The 23,500-nt window shown below is 33.7% G+C and overlaps 1 protein-coding gene across 2 annotated transcripts in view; it reads right to left on the reverse strand.

Moving 5' to 3' along the window:
* LOC137398582 (putative adenylate cyclase regulatory protein) overlaps positions 1–23,500 on the reverse strand; it is a 132,450-nt gene that overhangs the window by 101,703 nt on the left and 7,247 nt on the right. The window contains exons 3-7 of one of the 2 annotated variants that reach the window (XM_068084744.1): positions 19,247–19,387; positions 15,718–15,858; positions 12,189–12,329; positions 8,659–8,799; positions 4,765–4,905 (exon numbers count right to left, since the gene is read on the reverse strand). In XM_068084744.1, the coding sequence (XP_067940845.1) occupies positions 4,765–4,905; positions 8,659–8,799; positions 12,189–12,329; positions 15,718–15,858; positions 19,247–19,387 (705 nt within the window). The remainder of the gene's footprint in view (positions 1–4,764; positions 4,906–8,658; positions 8,800–12,188; positions 12,330–15,717; positions 15,859–19,246; positions 19,388–23,500) is intronic. The other variant, XM_068084745.1, reaches the window with a different exon arrangement.

Below are 23,500 nucleotides of genomic sequence, written 5' to 3' on the forward strand. Positions count from 1 at the left end.
GCATGAAGTTTCTGACCTCCTCTAACCTGTACGGCTGACCACAATCTGAAATTAGAGTCACTGGTCTACCAAATCTTGCGAAATAGGCTTTTAGTTTCTTAATCACGGTTGCCACAGAGGTGTCGCAAAGTGTGCCAATTTCATACCAGCCTGAGAATGAGTCTACAGTCACAAAATATTTATTCGATCTCCAGTAGAACATGTCAGTGGCTACAATGCTCAACGGTCGCGTCGGTACAGGATACAATAGTAATGGTTCTCTCGGCTGGTGATTTTTGGATGTCTGGCATATACTGCAGAGAGCTAGTGCTTTGTCGATGTCACCGCTCATGCCTGGCCAGCATACTACATGTATATTGATGGCACGTCGCTTGGTTGCTTTGATGCCAATATGTCCTTGATGGAGCTGCTGGATATAGTCATCTTTAGGCAATTGAAGTATGATAACACGCTCACCTCTGTAGACTACACCATTCTCAACAGCGAGTTCATCACAAAATGCTAAATACGGCTCGATATCTTAGGCTACACTGGCCTCCTTTCTGGGCCATCCAGCCTGTATGAGTTCATTTCTCTTACTGAGTACGGGATTACTGGTTGTGGCTTGCTGTAGCTCGAGATACTTCTGGTCGATTATCGGTGTTACGGCGAGTACATCAAAATCTATGTGTTCGTTATAGTCATTGTCCGGTAGATGGACGCGAGACATTGTATCAGCGAGGTATAGTGTCTTGCCTTTCTTGTATACAATGTTCAGACGATACGGCTTCAGCTGTAGTAACATACTCCAAAGTCTCCTAAGCGCTGCAGATAATGGCTTATTCATATTCATATGAGCGGCTGATGGTCGGTTTCTACGGTAAAGTCTCTGAACACATAGTCTCTGAATCGGTTGCAGGCGAATCTTACAGCCATCAGTACTTTTCTATCTGAGATTAGCATTTCTCGGTATTTGTCATAGCTCGAGAAGCAAAACTGACGACTCTGTTGTCCTGAAGGCAGCCTGCCCCCAGTCCAGATTGCGAGGCATCGCAGGTAAGTGTCACCAGCTTATTGACGTCGTAGTAGGTAAGAGTCGTTGCGTTAGCGATCTCGTCTTTTATGGCTTTCAGCGTTTGTGCCCTCCTGTGATTTCCAGGTTCAAGCTGTGTCTTTACGGAGTAGGTCATTTAGTACGGTGGTCTTCTCACTCAGGTGCGGTATAAACTTGGCAAGATACTTGACCATGCCCATGAATATCTGTAGTTCTTCTACATTAGTTGGGCTTGGCATGTCTGTGATTGCCTTGACCTTAGCAGGGTCAGGTTTCAGTTCCTGATCAGTTAGTACAGGCCCTACATATTGGACTTCTGTCATCCTATACTTGCATTTACTAGGCGTGAGTTTGAAGTTTATCTCCTGCAGTCGTCTCATTACTCTCCTGACGTTGGAGTCGTGTTCATCCTCAGTCTTACCAGCTATAAGAATGTCATCCATTATTATTTGGCACGGATAGTCGGTCAGCAGCTGTTCTATAGCGCGCTGATATACGTCTGAGGACGAGCAGAGTCCCATCGGCATACGCAGATATCGGTATCTGCCAAACGGTGTACCAAACATGGTAAGGTATGACGATCTTTCTTCTAGTGGTATATGGTAGAAAGCTTCTTTCAGGTCGACTACAGTAAAGTGCTTAGCTCCAGGTATATTTGCTGCTACCTGTTCAATTGTTTTAAGTGGGTGATAGGTCGTTTGATAGCCTTGTTCAGGTCACCCCGGGCAATACAGATACATACGTCGGTACTGTCCTTCTTGGCAGTTACTACGAGTGTGAATACCCAGTCGGTAGGTTCGGTTACCTTGGTGATAATATGGCGATCCTCTAGTCAGTGTAGCTTAGCTAGAGCCTGCAGCTTTTGCTCTACTTCGAATACTTCCTGACTAAGTGTTACAAGTCCTAATCGTAAACTATCACTAAGTACTAGTAGGCATCTGGTGTCGCTATTGACTACTTCAAATCGCAATTTTGCCTGAAAGTGTGGTACAGCTACGGATTCTACTTTTGCTGTCTGAGCACCTCCAATGCCTAGTAGCGTGCTAGTGTGATCGGTCGATTTTATTGTGTAGTCCTATACGGCGTACTTGATCGAGCGAGATTACATTTACTTTGCAGCTGTGTCAATCTTAACCTCTAGCAGGGTGTCATTGACTGTAAAATGAGTTCGTATATCTCCACAATTGTTACACGGCAGTGATACTGTTTCGATGCGGAACTCTTCATGATACAATTCTGTGAGTTCATCTACAGTTCCTGGCTGCTTTGCACCTGACCTGCACAGTTTTGCATAGTGATTAAGTATAACACAATTGTTACATTACCGACCATTCGCTGGGCACTGTTTCGGTGGATGACATTTCCCAACGTTACGGCATGATGAATTGCTATGACTACGTGCAGTTCTGGGTCGAATTGATGGTTTAGCGTGATTACTACTACAGTTAGTGTTACTGTTAATCAGGAGTTGCATATACGACTTCCGTTTTACTACGTCTACAATTGATTTATTGAACTCGGCTGCGTTCTGCTCTGAATACTCGTTTATCTGACAAGTTTGTATACGAGTTAAAACTGAGAGAAACACAAGAGTAAGTTTTGCAAGGGAAAAAGTCATGAAAAAATATACGATGAAAATTAATCTAATTTAGACAAAGTGGATTTGTTAGTAATTCAAAGTTTGTGTTGAAAGTTTTTTTGTTCATTTTATTATTTTTTAAGACTGACAAATTTCGACTTTTTTATATATTTTTTGTTTTGTTTGAAATATCAACACTACCTTTTTATGAGGACAAAAAGATTCCTTGTCGAGCTGGTCATAGCTAGATTTTTGCAATATATGACTTGAAACTATAAATTAGTTTGAAAAAATGGTGAAAAAGGTTTGGATGCTTAAATACATGAAAATCTTCATGTATTTATCTTTGAAAAACCAAAAAGACAAATATAAAAATAAATAGATAAACATGAACTTGGGTAAATTATTTTTATATAAGCGTATAGGGTAAGTTGTGTTTACACTTTTGATGATCTCCTAGTATAGGTATTACGTAGTGGATTTAAAATGGGTAAATTATTGATTACACTATAGTTTTAGCATAGTAACACTTATGTAATTTTCATGTAAAACTAATTTACCAACTTCGTAGTCAAATGAAACAGCAAATATCTGCTTGAGAAATAAATTTTCTGCTCTGTAAAAAGTTTTTTTTGCGATAAAAAAACATTTAGTACTTTTGATAGTCACTCAATATGTAGTTAAAAATTAAAACTACATCCTTCCATGGCTGCTGTAGTAAACTGACATTTAGTGCGGCTTCTATCAAATAACAAAAAAAACATATGAATACTCCTGAACAATATGCAACATAAGTCGACTTTTCTGAGAATTATCTTAATGAAAGGGCAAAGAAATGGATTAGATATAAGGTTTATTATCGTGTCCATGCTAACAAGTAAATATAGAATTGTCTATGACTATAAGAACAAAGTTTTATAAACTATTTGATAGACAATGTAAAAGTTTTTCTTACTTTTAAATTTTTAACAGCTGAAATCATCTAACATAATCTTAAATCCTGATTAAAGTTGAGAGAGTAAATTTTTTTGCTTAACCTTTTCCAAGGCAAAATTAGTTGGCCACCTCTGCAGCACAACAGATTAAATCAATTATGTATGGCTTTTTAGGAAAATATTATTGTTTCACAGAGTATTAGAAAATTTATTTAATCATTCAACCACTTTTTTAATTGCTAAATATTTAATCACAACTACAATCTGGTTCTTACGAAACTTTAAACTTACAAAAACAATGCTTATTACTTGACTTCAAGGTATTATTTTTTAATAAATCGACTTGATAACTTTACCAGCTATCATAATTATAAAAATTAGATTAATAGAATTTTCAGACACTAACTATAAAACACATTACCGATTAACCAGTTTTAGCTAGTAGTAAAGGTGGTGAACTTGGATTGACATACAATTGAAAGTTTTAATGGTCCTACATGTGTAGATGCTGATATAATCATTATATTGCCAGAAAGTCTTGTTTTATATAAAAAAAAACAAATCTAAACTTTATGACAACCATTATCTGACTTTTGAGGTTTCCCACAATGTTATTATCATAAGTTTAATATAGACTGAGTGTAGCCAAACAATGAAAAATTATTTATCCACAGCCATCACACATTCAGTAAAAATGATTGAAACATTTTTTTCAAGATAGGGCGTTGACTCTTAGCGTAACAGATTAAAATTAAACCTAGCAATCAAATTTAATAAAACAACAAAACTTAGGAATGGTATAGATTATAGTATATGTTGTTTCAATATTTGACATTTAAAACATTTTAAAACAATCCTCTGATCACTTAACAGAAACATGAGACATATGGAAGTAATGAGATACACTTCTTCCGAGTTATGTTTATATTAGCTATTGTATGTTCTACTGAGTGGTGTTCATGTTTCAACTTACATGACTAGTGACAGAGTAAAGCAGAAAGCAGGTGTGGTAAGTTTTTTCAGCATACAAAATTGCTGTACCAAATACCCAGGTTTACTGACACACTTTGACAATAGCGACAGGGGCTCAAATGGTTAAAAACAATTCTCTAAAAACTAAATAAAAACATGAGACATGTATAGTTAATAAAAGAAACATCAGCCTGGTGATGATATGATAGCTTTGTAATTTATGGTAGGTTGTTGTTTCAACTTACCTGAGTAGGGATTCAGTGAGGTTGAACGAACTCATGTTAAGTTTCTCCAGTGAATCCAAATTTTCAATGACAAAAGATTTATCAGAACTCATGCTACATTGAGATAAGTCCAGCTCTTTAAGGTTCGGCAGAGAAACGATTCTGAAAGAGAAGGTGTAGTACCATCCAATGAATTCAAATCCTACAGTTAAAGATTAATGCTACCTGTTAACACAAAATATATCTATAATAATGTGAGTGTTCCGTCTTCAGTTCTACATGTCAACTGTCTAACCACAAATAATTTAAGTAATCCCACATTGACAGCCTACAGTTACATTATATTAAGCTAATCAATATTTCAATTCCAAAAACTGAAGCAATAAAGTAAAGAAAATGTTTTTGATTTGCTAATTAGACACAAAAGCACAACTGTTGATCATGCAAAAACAATAGGGTTGTTAAAACAGGAATAAACCCAAGAGTAAGTTAATCAAGATAAAAGGTCATGACAAAAATATGATACAAAGTCTGATCTGGTTTGGCCAAAATAAGTTCATTAGTAATTTAGAGTTTATGTTGTAATGCTTTTCTATTGGTCATGTTATTAGATCTTAATTATTTATGTGTTTATGACTATGATACTACTTTTTTGTTTTGTTGGTAATGTGTACACTGAATGGTTAATAGTGAAAGCAGATTTTTGAGCTCGTTGAATGTAAGTGTTTCCTAAATTCATTGGAAACTATGTTTATCAACATATGACATGAAATTGTAAAACCAATTGAAAAAATTGTGAGAAAACTTTTGACGCTTCGGGATTTGAAAATTTTCAGGTGGATATTTTTGAAAAACTTAAAAAATTACAAACATAAAACAAAAACAAACATCAACGCGGATAAATAACCGTCCACTGTAAGCGTGCAGGAAAAATTGTGTTTACATTTTCATTGACCAACTAGGTTAATTATTACATACATGTAGATGATTTGAAACTACTAACTGATTGTTTTAAATTGTTGTGTAAGACTACAGGAATTTCTGCTATTTCCAAATAAAACACTGTTTTACTACTTTCCAAGTCAAATGGCACTGCAACCATCTGCATGAAAAATATTCTTCCCATTCTGTAAAAGGCTTTAATTAAGAAAAAATGCATTTCGCACCTTTGGTAGTAACTCGATGTGTAAGTAATAAATATAGACTATTTTATGGCTGCTGTAATAAAATATGTTGAGGATGGTGGCTGGTTCAACCAAGTTTTCCAAAAAAAAGGTTCTGAAAACACCTAACTAATGGAATAAGATATTCTTGATTACGGTTACGGTAGTTGATAAAAGTATAGAGAAATGAACTTGGTATATTTTTCTAATATTATATCTATGCAAGCATGTGAATACCACATTGTTCCCAACCTTTTGATCAAAGTTTGAAAACTTAAGAAACGTTAGTACATATGATAAAGTAAATTTTGTTTTAGTAGCTTTTTTGGGAGAAAATTAATGTGTTCCAGTTTTGCAATACAACAAAATAAATTCATTACTAATGGCTTTTAGAAATATCAAATTGTTTTACAGAATATTACAGATTCATTTTATCACCTAATCACTTTTTATTTACCACTAGTTTAATGACAACCACATTCTGGTTCTAATAAAACTTGAAACTTACAAAAGCAACGCTAATTATTTGATTTCAAGGTATTAGTTATTAATGAATCACCTTAATAACTTCAAAAGCTATTATAACTATAAAAACTGACTAAAAGTTTTTTTCAGACACCAACTCTACAAAAATGTGTGACTATTTAACTAGTTTTAAATAATGGTAAAGTTTATGAACATCGATTGTCATACAACTAAAAGTGTAGTTGGTTTTTGATGCTGATATGAAGATTATAAAGCCAGAAATGCCTGTTGATATATGAGAAGCAAATATCCAACTTTGTGATAACCATCTTCTAACTTTTTTTAGGTTTCATGAAACATTATAGTCGAAAGTTTTTACAAAAACTGACTGTGCTAGAATTTTAAGAATTAAGTTCTTTTTCGAGATCAGAAACTTGAGGGAATATTGTTGGGGCATTTTTCAGAGGTAATTTGTTGACTTTTGACCATCTTGATTAAAGTCAACTTTGAAATCAAAATAATTAGACATCGAACTTAAAAGAGTTTTACATTTAATAATGTGTAGTTTCAGTAATTGGCATTTTAAAATTTAGGAATTGTCTCTTAACGGCTGAGTTTCCAGCATTGTGCAGGGTGTGTCAAAAGTCCTAAAAGCTGTTTCTAAGTAACAGCATAAAACAATCAAACTAAGTCTTGCACAGGATGTTATACCAGAAATGTCACTTCTTTTTGTAACAATTTTCTAATAACTTTATGTACTTCCTTTGTTATAATAACAAATCTTAATTAAGGGAATATTGTTAGGAAATCAATAGAGCTGTTTTCTTGGTAGGTAATAAACGATGGTGATAACAATAAATAATTTTATGATATTAACTATTGTTTTCCAGTATATTTTGAGTCTCTAATTGAGGCACATCGAGGGAAAAGGGCCCATTTGATACTGTTGGAAGATTTCAGGTTTAACTACCATCTGATAAAGAACTTTCCGCTAATTCCATTGATATATAACATTTTATTCTTCTGACAGTTATGAGTGAGTTTGTTGCAGGAAAACAACCACAAGACTAGGAGTTTCGGTAAACCAATGATTTTAGAAATTGAGCGATGAAGACTAACAAAAATCATAACTCCTGCACCCTTTAGCATCATCATAGCAACGATACATCTAACCAGTGCTAGCAAAACAGAATGAAAGCCCCTATACCAATTAGACTATGCTGAGTTTATTGCTCTCAATTAAAAAGCTCTAAAACAAGTAGTTCTTAAAATACAGCTATCTGAAGTGGACTTAAAATATTACAATATTACTAAATATTTAATCACAACTACAATCTGGTTCTTACAAAACTTTAAACTTACAAAAACATTGCTTATTACTTGACTTCAAGGTATTAGTTTTTAATAAATCGACTTGATAACTTCACCAGCTATCATAATTATAAAAAATTAGATTAATAGATTTTTCAGACACTAACTATAAAACACATTACCGATTAACCAGTTTTAGCTAGTAGTAAAGGTGGTGAACTTGGATTGACATACAATTGAAAGTTTTAATGGTCCTACATGTGTAGATGCTGATATAATCATTATATTGCCAGAAAGTCTTGTTTTATATAAAAAAAACAAATCTAAACTTTATGACAACCATTATCTGACCTTTGAGGTTTCCCGCAATGTTATTATCACAAGTTTAATATAGACTGAGTGTAGCCAAACAATGAAAAATTATTTATCCACAGCCATCACACATTCAGTAAAAATGATTGAAACATTTTTTTCAAGATAGGGCGTTGACTCTTAGCGTAACAGATTAAAATTAAACCTAGCAATCAAATTTAATTAAACAACAAAACTTAGGAATGGTATAGATTATAGTATATGTAGTTTCAATATTTGACATTTAAAACATTTTAAATCAATCCTCTGATCACTTAACAGAAACATGAGACATATGGAAGTAATGAGATACACTTCTTCCGAGTTATGTTTATATTAGCTATTGTATGTTCCACTGAGTGGTGTTCATGTTTCAACTTACATGACTAGTGACAGAGTAAAGCAGAAAGCAGGTGTGGCAAGTTTTTTCAGCTTACAAATTGCTGTACCAAATACCCAGGTTTACTGACACACTTTGACAATAGCGACAGGGGCTCAAATGGTTAAAAACAATTCTCTAAAAACTAAATAAAAACTTGAGACATATATAGTTAATAAAAGAAACATCAGCCTGGTGATGATATGATAGCTTTGTAATTTATGGTAGGTTGTTGTTTCAACTTACCTGAGTAGGGATTCAGTGAGGTTGAACGAACTCATGTTAAGTTTCTCCAGTGAATCCAAATTTTCAATGACAAAAGAACTATCAGAACTCATGCTACATTGAGATAAGTCCAGCTCTTTAAGGTTCGGCAGAGAAGCGATTCTGAAAGACAAGGTGTAGTACCATCCAAAGAATTCAAATCCTACAGTTAAAGATTAATGCTACCGGTTAACACAAAATATATCTATAATAATGTGAGTGTTCCGTCTTCAGTTCTACATGTCAACTGTCTAACCACAAATAATTTAAGTAATCCCACATTGACAGCCTACAGTTACATTATATTAAGCTAATCGATATTTCAATGCCAAAAACTGAAGCAATAAAGTAACGAAAATGTTTTTGATTTGCCAATTTGGCACAAAAGCACAACTGTAGATCATGCAAAAACAATAGGGTTGTTAAAACAGGAATAAACCCAGGAATAAATTAATCAAGATAAAAAGTCATGACAAAAATATGATACAAAGTCTAATCTGGTTTGGCCAAAATAAGTTCATTAGTAATTTAGAGTTTATGTTGTAATGTTTTTCTATTGGTCATGTTATTACATCTTAATTATTTATGTGTTTATGACTATGATACTACTTTTTTGTTTTGTTGGTAATGTGTACACTGAATGGTTAATAGTGAAAGCAGATTTTTGAGCTCGTTGAATGTAAGTGTTTCCTAAATTCATTGGAAACTATGTTTATCAACATATGACATGAAATTGTAAAACTAATTGAAAAAATTGTGAGAAAACTTTTGACGCTTCGGGATTTGAAAATTTTCAGGTGGATATTTTTGAAAAACTAAAAAAATTACAAACATAAAACAAAAAAACAAACATCAACGCGGATAAATAACCGTCCACTGTAAGCGTGCAGGAAAAATTTTGTTTACATTTTCATTGACCAACTAGGTTAATTATTACATACATGTAGATGATTTAAAACTACTAACTGATTGTTTTAAATTGTTGTGTAAGACTACTAGAATTTCTGCTATTTCCAAATAAAACACTGTTTTACTACTTTCCAAGTCAAATGGCACAGCAACCATCTGCATGAAAAATATTCTTCCCATTCTGTAAAAGGCTTTAATTAAGAAAAAATGCATTTCGCACCTTTGGTAGTAACTCGATGTGTAAGTAATAAATATAGACTATTTTATGGCTGCTGTAATAAAATATGTTGAGGATGGTGGCTGGTTCAACCAAGTTTTCCAAAAAAAAGGTTCTGAAAACACCTAACTAATGGAATAAGATATTCTTGATTACGGTTACGGTAGTTGATAAAAGTATAGAGAAATGAACTTGGTATATTTTTCTAATATTATATCTATGCAAGCATGTGAATACCATATTGTTCCCAACCTTTTGAACTAAGTTTGAAAACTTAAGAAACGTTAGTACATATGATAAAGTAAATTTTGTTTTAGTAGCTTTTTTGGGAGAAAATTAATGTGTTCCAGTTTTGCAATACAACAGAATAAATTCATTACTAATGGCTTTTAGAAATATCAAATTGTTTTACAGAATATTACAGATTCATTTTATCACCTAATCACTTTTTATTTACCACTAGTTTCATGACAACCACATTCTGGTTCTAATAAAACTTGAAACTTACAAAAGCAACACTAATTATTTGATTTCAAGGTATTAGTTATTAATGAATCACCTTAATAACTACAAAAGCTATTATAACTATACAAACTGACCAAAAGTTTTTTTCAGACACCAACTCTACAAAAATGTGTGACTATTTAACTAGTTTTAAAGAATGGTAAAGTTTATGAACATCAATTGTCATACAACTAAAACTGTAGTTGGTTTTTGATGCTGATATGAAGATTATAAAGCCAGAAATGCCTGTCGATATATGAAAAGCAAATATCCAACTTTGTGATAACCATCTTCTAACTTTTTTTAGGTTTCATGAAACATTATAGTCGAAAGTTTTTACAAAAACTGTCTGTGCTAGAATTTTAAGAATTAAGTTCTTTTTCGAGATCAGAAACTTGAGGGAATATTGTTGGGGCATTTTTCAGAGGTAACTTGTTGACTTTTGACCATCTTGATTAAAGTCAACTTTGAAATCAAAATAATTAGACATCGAACTTAAAAGGGTTTTACATTTAATAATGTGTAGTTCCAGTAATTGGCATTTTAAAAATTTAGGAATTGTCTCTTAACGGCTGAGTTTCCAGCATTGTGCAGGGTGTGTCAAAAGTCCTAAAAGCTGTTTCTAAGTAACAGCATAAAACAATCAAACTAAGTCTTGCACAGGATGTTATACCAGAAATGTCACTTCTATTTCTAACAATTTTTTAATAATTTTATCTACCTCCTTTGTTATAATAACAAGTCTTAATTAAGGGAATATTGCTAGGAAATCAATAGATCTGTTTTGTTGGTAGGTAATAAACGATGGTGATAACAATAAATAATTTTATGATATTAACTATTGTTTTCCAGTATATTTTGAGTCTCTAATTGAGGCACATCGAGGGAAAAGGGCCCATTTGATACTGTTGGAAAATTTCAGGTTTAACTACCATCTGATAGAGAACTTTCCGCTAATTCCATTGATATATAACATTTTATTCTTCTGACAGTTATGAGTGAGTTTGTTGCAGGAAAACAACCACAAGACTAGGAGTTTCGGTAAACCAATGATTTTAGAAATTGAGCGCTGAAGACTAACAAAAATCATAACTCCTGCACCCTTTAGCATCATCATAGCAACGATACATCTAACCAGTGCTAGCAAAACAGAATGAAAGCCCCTATACCAATTAGACTATGCTGAGTTTATTGCTCTCAGTTAAAAAGCTCTAAAACAAGTAGTTATCAAAATACAGCTATCTGAAGTGGACTTAAAATATTACGATAAATTATTAAAATATTAGGACCTATAAAATGTCATTAATTTTTATTTTTGAGCTATTTTTATGCCAAAATTTTCTAGAGAACATGCCAAAAAATATTGTAGTGTAAGAATACATTAACAGTGGGTGAAATGGTTTTCCAACTATGGAAGCCTCTAGACAAAGACAACAAAAGTGTCAAATGTGTCCTTTTCCATTGGTGTGCTTCAAATGATGATGAATATGTGCTCGATAGATCTGCTACTACTGTAAATCTCTTTACGTGTTTTTTTAATTCTCATGGACTTTTACAGTTTTTGCCTGATTAATGGTGAAGCACATTTTTTATCACATTTGTTGTAGGTTGCCAGACTTTTTACAAGTGTTTTACTAAATGAATATCACTGGATTATGAACACATTTAGTTACTTTTGATAAAACTTTAAAAAACTTTAAATTGCTGTACCAAATACCCAGGGTTATTGACACACTTTGACAAAACTGGGCAAGCCATAAAGGTTAAAACAATCCTCTAAAAACTAAATAAAAACTTGAGACATATATAGTTAATAAAAAAAACAGCTTAGTGATGATATGATAGCTTTTGTAATTTATGGTAGGTTGCTGTTTCAACTTACTTGAGTAGTGATCCAGTGAGGTTGAACAAACTCATTTTAAATATCTCCAGTGAATCAAAATTTTCAATGACCAAAGCATTATCAGAACTCATGCGACATTGAGATAAGTCCAGCTCTTTAAGGTTCGGCAGTGAAGCGATTCTAAAAGAGAAGGTGTAGTACCATCCAATAAATTCAAATCCTACAGTTAATGATTAATGCTACCTGTTAACACAAATTATATCTATAATAATGTGAGTGTTCCATCTTCAGTTCTACATGTCAACAGTCTAACCACAAATAATTTAGGTAATCCCACATTGACAGCCTACAGTTACATTATATTAAGCAAATCGATATTTCAATGCCAAAAACTGAAGCAATAAAGTAACGAAAATGTTTTTTATTTGCCAATTTGGCACAAAAGCACAACTGTAGATCATGCAAAAACAATAGGGTTGTTAAAACAGGAATAAACCCAGGAATAAGTTAATCAAGATAAAAGGTCATGACAAAAATATGATACAAAGTCTTATATGGTTTGGCCAAAATTAGTTCATTAGTAATTTAGAGTTTATGTTGTAATGTTTTTCTATTGGTTATGTTATTAGATCTTAATTATTTATGTGTTTATGATTATGATATTACTTTTTTTGTTTTGTTGGTAATATGTACACTGAATGGTTAATAGTGAAAGCAGATTTTTGAGCTCGTTGAATGTAAGTGTTTCCTAAATTCATCTGAAACTATGTTTATCAAAATATGGCATGAATATGTCAAACCCATTGAAAAAATCGAGAGAAAATTTTTGACGCTTTGGGATTTGAAAATTTTCAGGTAGATATTTTTGAAAAACTGAAAAAATAACAAACATAAAACAAAAAACAAACATCAACGCGGATAAATAACCGTCCATTGTAAGCGTGCAGGAAAAATTCTGTATAAATTTTCATTGATCACCTAGGTTAATTATTACATACATGTAGATGATTTAAAACTACTAACTGATTGTTTTAAATTCTTGTGTAAGACTACTAGAATTTCTGCTATTTCCATATAAAACACTGTTTTACTACTTTCCAAGTCAAATGGCACCACAACTATTTGCATGAAATAAATTTTTCCATTTAGTAAAAGGCTTTAATTACCAAAAAATGCATTTCGCACTTTTGGTAGTAACTCGATGTGTAAGTAATAAATATAGACTATTTTATGGCTGCTGTAATAAAATACGTTGAGGCTGGTGGCTGGTTCAACCAAGTTTTCCAAAAAAAAGCTTCTGAAAACACCTAACTAATGGAATAAGCTATTCTTGATTACGGTTACGGTAGTTGATAAAAGTACAGAGAAATGAACTTGGTATATTTTTCTAATATTATATCTATGCAAGCATGTGAATACCACATTGTTCCCAACCATTTGAACTAAGTTTAAAAACTTAAGAAACGTTAGTACATATGATAAAGTAAATTTTGTTTAAGTAGCTTTTTTGGGAGAAAATTAATGTGTTCCAGTTTTGCAATACAACAGAATAAATTCATTACTAATGGCTTTTAGAAATATCAAATTGTTTTACAGAGTATTACAGATTTATTTTATCACCTAATCACTTTTTATTTACCACTAGTTTAATGACAACCACATTCTGGTTTTAATAAAACTTGAAACTTACAAAAGCAACACTAATTATTTGATTTCAAGGTATTAGTTATTAATGAATCACCTTAATAACTTCAAAAGCTATTATAACTATAAAAACTGACTAAAAGTTTTTTTTCAGACACCAACTCTACAAAAATGTGTGACTATTTAACTAGTTTTAAAGAATGGTAAAGTTTATGAACATCAATTGTCATACAACTAAAACTGTAGTTGGTTTTTGATGCTGATATGAAGATTATAAAGCCAGAAATGCCTGTTGATATATGAGAAGCAAATATCCAACTTTGTGATAACCATCTTCTAACTTTTTTTAGGTTTCATGAAACATTATAGTCGAAAGTTTTTACAAAAACTGACTGTGCTGGAATTTTAAGAATTAAGTTCTTTTTCGAGATCAGAAACTTGAGGGAATATTGTTGGGGCATTTTTCACAGGTAATTTGTTGACTTTTGACCATCTTGATTAAAATCAACTTTGAAATCAAAATAATTAGACATCGAACTTAAAAGAGTTTTACATTTAATAATGTGTAGTTTCAATAATTGGCATTTTAAAATTTTAGGAATTGTCTCTTAACGGCTGAGTTTCCAGCATTGTGCAGGGTGTGTCAAAAGTCCTAAAAGCTGTTTCTAAGTAACAGCATAAAACAATCAAACTAAGTCTTGCACAGGATGTTATACCAGAAATGTCACTTCTATTTCTAACAATTTTTTAATAACTTTATCTACCTCCTTTGTTATAATAACAAATCTTAATTAAGGGAATATTGTTAGGAAATCAATAGAGCTGTTTTCTTGGTAGGTAATAAACGATGGTGATAACAATAAATAATTTTATGATATTAACTATTGTTTTCCAGTATATTTTGAGTCTCTAATTGAGGCACATCGAGGGAAAAGGGCCCATTTGATACTGTTGGAAGATTTCAGGTTTAACTACCATCTGATAGAGAACTTTCCGCTAATTCCATCGATATATAACATTTTATTCTTCTGACAGTTATGAGTGAGTTTGTTGCAGGAAAACAACCACAAGACTAAGATTTTCGGTAAACCAATGATTTTAGAAATTGAGCGATGAAGACTAACAAAAATCATAACTCCTGCACCGTTTAGCATCATCATAGCAACGATACATCTAACCAGTGCTAGCAAAACAGAATGAAGGCCCCTATACCAATTAGACTATGCTGAGTTTATTGCTCTCAGTTAAGAAGCTCTAAAACAAGTAGTTCTTAAAATACAGCTATGTGAAGTGGACTTAAAATATTACGATAAATTATTAAAATATTAGGACCTATAAAATGTCGTTAATTTTTATTTTTGAGCTATTTTTATGCCGAAATTTTCTAGAGAACATGCCAAAAAATCTTGTAGTGTAAGAATACATTAACAGTGAATGAAATGGTTTTCCAACTATGGAAGCCTCTAGACAAAGACAACAAAAGTGTCAAATGTGTCCTTTTCCATTGATGTGCTTCAAATGATGATGAATATGTGCTCGATAGATCTGCTACTACTGTAAATGTCTTTACGTGTTTTTTTAATTCTCATGGACTTTTACAGTTTTTGCCTGATTAATGGTGAAGCACATTTTTTATCACATTTGTTGTAGGTTGCCAGACTTTTTACAAGTGTTTTACTAAATGAATATCACTGGATGATGAACACATTTAGTTACTTTTGATAAAACTTTAAAAACTTTAAGTTGCTGTACCAAATACCCAGGGATATTGACACACTTTGACCAAAATGGCCAGGCCTTGAAGGTTAAAACAATCCTCTAAAAACTAAATAAAAACTTGAGACATATATAGTTAACAAAAAAAACAGCTTAGTGATGATATGATAGCTTTTGTAATTTATGGTAGGTTGCTGTTTCAACTTACCTGAGTAGTGATCCAGTGAGGTTGAACGAACTCATTTTAAATATCTCCAGTGAATCCAAATTTTCAATTACCAAAGAATAATCAGAACTCATGCGACATTGAGATAAGTCCAGCTCTTTAAGGTTTGGCAGTGAAGCGATTCTAAAAGGGAAGGTGTAGTACCATCCAATAAATTCAAATCCTACAGTTAATGATTAATGCTACCTGTTAACACAAATTATATCTATAATAATGTGAGTGTTCCGTCTTCAGTTCTACATGTCAACAGTCTAACCACAAATAACTTAGGTAATCCCACATTGACAGCCTACAGTTACATTATATTAAGCAAATCGATATTTCAATGCCAAAAACTTAAGCAATAAAGTAACAAAAATGTTTTTTATTTGCCAATTTGGAACAAAAGCACAACTGTAGATCATGCAAAAACAATAGGGTTGTTAAAACAGGAATAAACCCAGGAATAAGTTAATCAAGATAAAAGGTCATGACAAAAATATGATACAAAGTCTTATATGGTTTGGCCAAAATAAGTTCATTAGTAATTTAGAGTTTATGTTGTAATGTTTTTCTATTGGTTATGTTATTAGATCTTAATTATTTATGTGTTTATGATTATGATATTACTTTTTTTGTTTTGTTGGTAATATGTACACTGAATGGTTAATAGTGAAAGCAGACTTTTGAGCTCGTTGAATGTAAGTGTTTCCTAAATTCATCTGAAACTATGTTTACCAAAATATGGCATGAATATGTCAAACCCATTGAAAAAATCGAGAGAATATTTTTGACGCTTTGGGATTTGAAAATTTTCAGGTAGATATTTTTGAAAAACTGAAAAAATAACAAACATAAAACAAAAAACAAACATCAACGTGGATAAATAACCGTCCACTGTAAGCGTGCAGGAAAAATTCTGTATAAATTTTCATTGATCACCTAGGTTAATTATTACATACATGTAGATGATTTAAAACTACTAACTGATTGTTTTAAATTGTTGTGTAAGACTACTGGAATTTCTGCTATTTCCATATAAAACACTGTTTTACTACTTTCCAAGTCAAATGGCACCACAACTATTTGCATGAAATAAATTTTTCCATTCTGTAAAAGGCTTTAATTACCAAAAAATGCATTTCGCACCTTTGGTAGTAACTCGATGTGTAAGTAATAAATATAGACTATTTTATGGCTGCTGTAATAAAATACGTTGAGGCTGGTGGCTGGTTCAACCAAGTTTTCTAAAAAAAGCTTCTGAAAACACCTAACTAATGGAATAAGATATTCTTGATTACAGTTACAGTAGTTGATAAAAGTACAGAAAAATGAACTCGGTATATTTTTCCAGTATTATATCTTTGCAAGCATGTGAATACCACATTGTTTCCAACCATTTGAACTAAGTTTAAAAACTTAAGAAACGTTAGTACATATGACAAAGTAAATTTTGTTTTAGTAGCTTTTGCAGGAGAAAATTAATGTGTTCCAGCTTTGCTATACAACAGAATAAATTCATTACTAATGGCTTTTAAAAATATCAAAATGTTTTACAGAATATAACAGATTCATTTTATCACTTAATCACTTTTTATTTACCACTAGTTTAATGACAACCACATTCTGGTTCTAATAAAACTTGAAACTTACAAAAGCAACAATAATTATTTGATTTCAAGGTATTAGTTATTATTGAATCACCATAATAACTTCACAAGCTATTATACTTATAAAAACTGACTAAAACTTTTTTTCAGACACTATCTCTACAAAAATATGTGACTATTTAACTAGTTTTAACTAATGGTAAAGTTTATGAACATCAATTGTCATACAATTAAAGGTGTAGCTGGTTTTTGATGCTGATATGAAGACTTTGAAGCCAGAAATGCCTGTTTATATATGAGAAGCAAATATCCAACTTTGTGATAACCATCTTCTAACTTTTTTTAGGTTTCATGAAACATTATAGTCGAAAGTTTTTACAAAAACTGACTGTGCTGGAATTTTAAGAATTAATTTCTCTTTCGAGATCAGAAACTTGAGGGAATATTGTTGAGGCATTTTTCAGAGGTAATTTGTTGACTTTTGACCATCTTGATTAAAATCAACTTTGAAATCAAAATAATTAGACATCGAACTTAAAAGAGTTTTACATTTAATAATGTGTAGTTTCAATAATTGGCATTTTAAAATTTTAGGAATTGTCTCATAATGGCTGAGTTTCCAGCATTGTGCAGGGTGTGTCAAAAGTCCTAAAAGCTGTTTCTAAGTAACAGCATAAAACAATCAAACCAAGTCTTGCACAGGATGTTATACCAGAAATGTCACTTCTATTTGTAACAATTTTCTAATAACTTTATCTACTTCCTTTGTTATAATAACAAATCTTAATTAAGGGAATATTGCTAGGAAATCAATAGAGCTGTTTTGTTGGTAGGTGATAAACGATGGTGATAACAATAAATAATTTTATGATATTAACTATTGTTTTCCAGTATATTTTGAGTCTCTAATTGAAGCACATCGAGGGAAAAGCGCCCATTTGATACTGTTGGAAGATTTCAGGTTTAACTACCATCTGATAGAGGACTTTCCGCTAATTCCATTGATATATAACATTTTATTCTTCTGACAGTTTTGAGTGAGTTTGTTGCAGGAAAACAACCACAAGACTAGGAGTTTCAGTAAAACAATGATTTGAAAAATTGAGCGCTGAAGGCTAACAAATATCATAACTCCTGCACCCTTTAGCATCATCATAGCAACGATACATCTAACCAGTGCTAGCAAAACAGAATGAAGGCCCCTATACCAATTAGACTATGCTGAGTTTATTGCTCTCAGTTAAGAAGCTCTAAAACAAGTAGTTCTTAAAATACAGCTATGTAAAGTGGACTTAAAATATTACGATAAATTATTAAAATATTAGGACCTATAAAATGTCGTTAATTTTTATTTTTGAGCTATTTTTATGCCAAAATTTTCTAGAGAACATGCCAAAAAATCTTGTAGTGTAAGAATACATTAACAGTGGGTAAAATGGTTTTCCAACTTTGGAAGCCTCTAGACAAAAACAACAAAAGAGTCAAATGTGTCCTTTTCCATTGGTGTGCTTCAAATGATGATGAATATGTGCTCGATAGATCTGCTACTACTGTAAATGTCTTTACGTGTTTTTTTAATTCTCATGGACTTTTACAGTTTTTGCCTGATTAATGGTGAAGCACATTTTTTATCACATTTGTTGTAGGTTGCCAGACTTTTTACAAGTGTTTTACTAAATGAATATCACTGGATTATGAACACATTTAGTTACTTTTGATAAAACTTTAAAAACTTTAAATTGCTGTACCAAATACCCAGGGTTATTGACACACTTTGACAAAAATGGCCAGGCCTTGAAGGTTGAAACAATCCTCTAAAAACTAAATAAAAACTTGAGACATATATAGTTAATAAAAAAAAAACAGCTTAGTGATGATATGATAGCTTTTGTAATTTATGGTAGGTTGCTGTTTCAACTTACCTGAGTAGTGATCCAGTGAGGTTGAACGAAATCAATTTAAATATCTCCAGTGAATCCAAATTTTCAATGACCAAAGAATTATCAGAACTCATGCGACATTGAGATAAGTCCAGCTCTTTAAGGTTCGGCAGTGAAGCGAATCTAAAAGAGAAGGTGTAGTACCATCCAATAAATTCAAATCCTACAGTTAATGATTAATGCTACCTGTTAACACAAATTATATTTATAATAATGTGAGTGTTCCGTCTTCAGTTCTACATGTCAACAGTCTAACCACAAATAATTTAGGTAATCCCACATTGACAGCCTACAGTTACATTATATTAAGCAAATCGATACTTCAATGCCAAAAACTGAAGCAATAAAGTAACGAAAATGTTTTTTATTTGCCAATTTGGCACAAAAGCACAACTGTAGATCATGCAAAAACCATAGGGTTGTTAAAACAGGAATAAACCCAGGAATAAATTAATCAAGATGAAAAGTCATGACAAAAATATGATACAAAGTCTAATCTGGTTTGGCCAAAATAAGTTCATTAGTAATTTAGAGTTTATGTTGTAATGTTTTTCTATTGGTTATGTTATTAGTCTAACGTACCTGGTTTTTGCGTCCTACCTCTCGCGTGCTCGCAGTTAAGATGCCGCTATCCCCCCTTCTCCTCGCGAACCGGACATCCGGTTCTCCGCATCACATCTCCCTCTCTCTCTTCCCTTTATCTCTTGTTTTTAGCCCTGTCTATTACCCGCTCTATTGTTCTCTGAAACTATTACCTTTTCCTTAAGCCCTGACTATTGTTCCCATTCATTCCTTCTACCTCACATACTCCCGAAGAGTAGGGACATCTAGCCGGATGTCTCTATTTCTTATCTCCGGTTGTTCAGCAAAGCGAACTCTCCGCTGCCTGACTGGTGACTTTCTCTCCCTTGTCTCTCTATCTATCCTTCTGATTTGTTGTTGTTTCTTTTCCTCCCTGTTAACCCTTTCTGCGCCTTGCCCCCTGGCTCTTTCTCTTTCAATAGCTCTTTCAGCTATTTGCCTATCTTCTCTAGCTCTTACCACATCTCTTTCGTATTCTCTTTCCACTGCTGCCATTTCGCTTTCGAACCTTGTTCTTATTTCCGCTTTCTTTTGTTCTCTATCTTGTCTTGCTCTTTCTATCACCTCTCTTTCTCTTCTCATCCATATGCTCTCTTCCTCCTGTTGACTACCTTCTCTCTCTTGGGTTTCCCTCGCAGCTTCGACGTTCCTTTCCTCCGAACTTCCCTCTCTATTTAACCTCTCCCTATTAATCTCCTTTCTCTCGTTTCCTCTTTCTGTCCCTGCCCTAGTGTCTCTCCTTAGAGGCCGATACAGACGTTCCCTCAAGTCCCTCGCACTCCTTCTCCTGGTCGCTATGTATCTACACATAGTCTCAGATAGCACCCTCGCCCTGTGATCGTTAGGGTGGACTTCGTCCTTCAAATGTTCCCTGTTGAAAAAAAAACAGGCCATCCTGACCTCTTCCGAAGAGGCGGGTGCACAAGTTCGGCGTGCCCTCCTTCTTGTTGGAGTTGAGGGTGCATATGAGCCTATTTAGGCGACCTATAATGCCGTACTGTGCAGCTGGCACCCTGGTAGAGGGGTAAAAGGAGCAGAGGATTACTCCCGGTCTATTGGATGCCCTTCTCAGGGTCTGCTCGTACTTGGAAACTTTGTCCCCATCCACGGCGTCATCTCTTCGGCTCATGATGTCGGGAACTCCGGAAATGACAATCTTTATTCCGGGGATTCCGCACCTGTACAACAGCTCCTCCAGGGTGGCTCCTCCTAGGGCAATTTTTTTCACCCCCACTGGTGGTGTGATGTAATGAGCTATGCTGTTCCCGACTACGGTGTAGTCCTCCATCTCTATTATTACTTTCTCTATTATTATTGCTCTTTCTCTTTCTATTAAACCCCTTTTTTTTCCGTGCTGTTAACCTCCTCACTTTCTATTGTCAAGCCTTTCTTTTACTTTGAGCCCTTTCTATTGAATCCAACTTTGGTTGTAATATTCCAAGTGTCTACAACAGAAGTTATTTGGAATAAACAAAATCATTGTCACGTTTATTTATTCTATCTCTAGTACTCTTTCTTATTGGGTTACTATTACTATTGTCTCCTACCCATGTTTTCTTTCTATTCCCTTCCCTACTATTACTAACTACTTCCTTATCTTGAGACTCTATCATGTAGCGCGAAGCTTTTTCAAATAGTAATCTCAGGTGTTTCCTATTCCTTCGTACTCTTCTTCCGTTCATAGCCACCCAGAAGTTATTTGGTTCTAAAGCCTCCTTAATAACTGTTGCCTCTCTCCCTTCATCTTCGTGGTTTATTTTCACCCATACTCTATCCCCTTCTTTTAATACGGACAATCTCTTTGGCCTCTTTACCCTATCAAAATTGCTTTTCTGTCTCTCTTTGAGGTGTCTATCTCTTTCTTTGAACTGTCCGAGATTGGGTATGACTAAGTGCTGTCCTGGTAACTCATTTCGAATTCTTCTATTATACATTAACTCATCTGGCCTATTTCCACTTTCCAGTGGGGTAGTTCTATAGGCTAGCAAGGCCAGGTTCTTGTCCTTTTCTTTCCTCCACAAACTTTTTATTATCCCTACCGCTCTCTCCGCTAAGCCATTACTTTCAGGATATCTAGGACTACTAGTTTCTCCTATTATGTTGTACCTTATTAAAATTTCCCTCCATTCGGGTGAGTTGTAACATGGTCCGTTATCGCTACGTACTTTTAATGGGGCTCCCAACCTTGCTATTATTCCTGCGAATTTCAACGCCAATTCTCTTCCTGTTTGGTTATTCATCTGAACTACCTCTATCCATTTCGAGTAGTAGTCCATGAAAATAACGTAGCGCCTTCCTTCGAACTCGAACAAGTCTGTTCCGATCTCTTGCCAAGGTTTCTCTGGTAATGGAGTGTTACACATCGGCTCATGTGACATCCTTCTATTTTTTATACATACCTCACAGCGTTCCACCATCTCTATTATCTCTTTTCTAATCCCTGGCCACCACACTGAATCTTGACACCTTCGGTACGTCTTGACCTGGCCCTGATGTCCACTATGGAGTTTTTCCATTATTTCCTTTCTCAAATTAATAGGTATGTAAACCCTGGCGTTCCACATAATCATTCCATTTACCACGCTGAGCTCATCCTTCTTTTCCTTCAACCTTTTTGCCTCGCCGCATATTGCATATTTCCATCCTGTTTCTATTCCTTTCATCACTGTCTGATACGTTTCATCCGTTTCCGCGTACCCTTTAATTTTCTCTATTAGCACATCCTCTATTGCTGCTACTATCCTACTAGCATGGTTTTCCACTCTTTGTAATTTTATTTCGTCTCTTTTTGATGCTGGTCTTGATAACAGGTCAGCCAAAAACATCTTGTCTCCTGGTGTGTGAAAAAGATTATATCTGTATCTCATCATCCTCATCTTAAATCTTTGAATCCTTAATGACAAGTCTGACAGATCTTTGTTTCCCAGCAGCGGAACCAGTGGCTTATGATCAGTCTCAACTTCAAAGTCTCTCCCCACCAAGTAGAAATCGAATTTGTCACATGCCCATGCTACGGCCAGTGCCTCCTTCTCTATTTGTCCATACTTTTGCTCTGCTTCACTCATTTTTCTTGAGGCATAGGCTACTGGTTGCCATCTTCCTTCTCTATTCATCTGCAGCAAAGCTGCTCCCAATGTAAGTTTACTGGCATCTGCTGTTATCCGGTGTTTACTACTATTATCAAATAAAGTCAAGACTGGTGCCGTAGAAATGATCTCCTTAATCTTTTCGAAGCCCTTCTGCTGTTCCTCATTCCTGAAGCAATCTTTTGAGATGTGTCCGAAACTATCACATGTATAGCATTGTACTCCAGATCTCCCTGTACCGATATTACCTTTGTTTCTTGCTCCTCCGTCAGCTCTACCTCCTATCCTTTGTATTAACTCATCGTCCTCTTCTTCTCCTATTACTTGATCTATCGTTTCTTTTTCCCTTGTTGTTATTATCCCCGCTGCTATTGTGGCCGACTCGTACTGACTGCACCTAGCTCTTGCCTTCTCTAGAGTGATATTCTTCTTAAGTAACAACTCTTTTCTCATTTTATCATCATTCATACCCATTATCAAAACCTGCAGTATTAGATCTTTTTCTAACTCCTCCAGCCTGCATTGTTTTGCTGCCCTTTCTATTCTTTCTATAAACCTGCATAAATCT

The sequence above is a fragment of the Watersipora subatra genome, chromosome 6 (genome assembly GCF_963576615.1).
Source record: "Watersipora subatra chromosome 6, tzWatSuba1.1, whole genome shotgun sequence".
Taxonomy (NCBI): Eukaryota; Metazoa; Bryozoa; class Gymnolaemata; order Cheilostomatida; family Watersiporidae; genus Watersipora; species Watersipora subatra.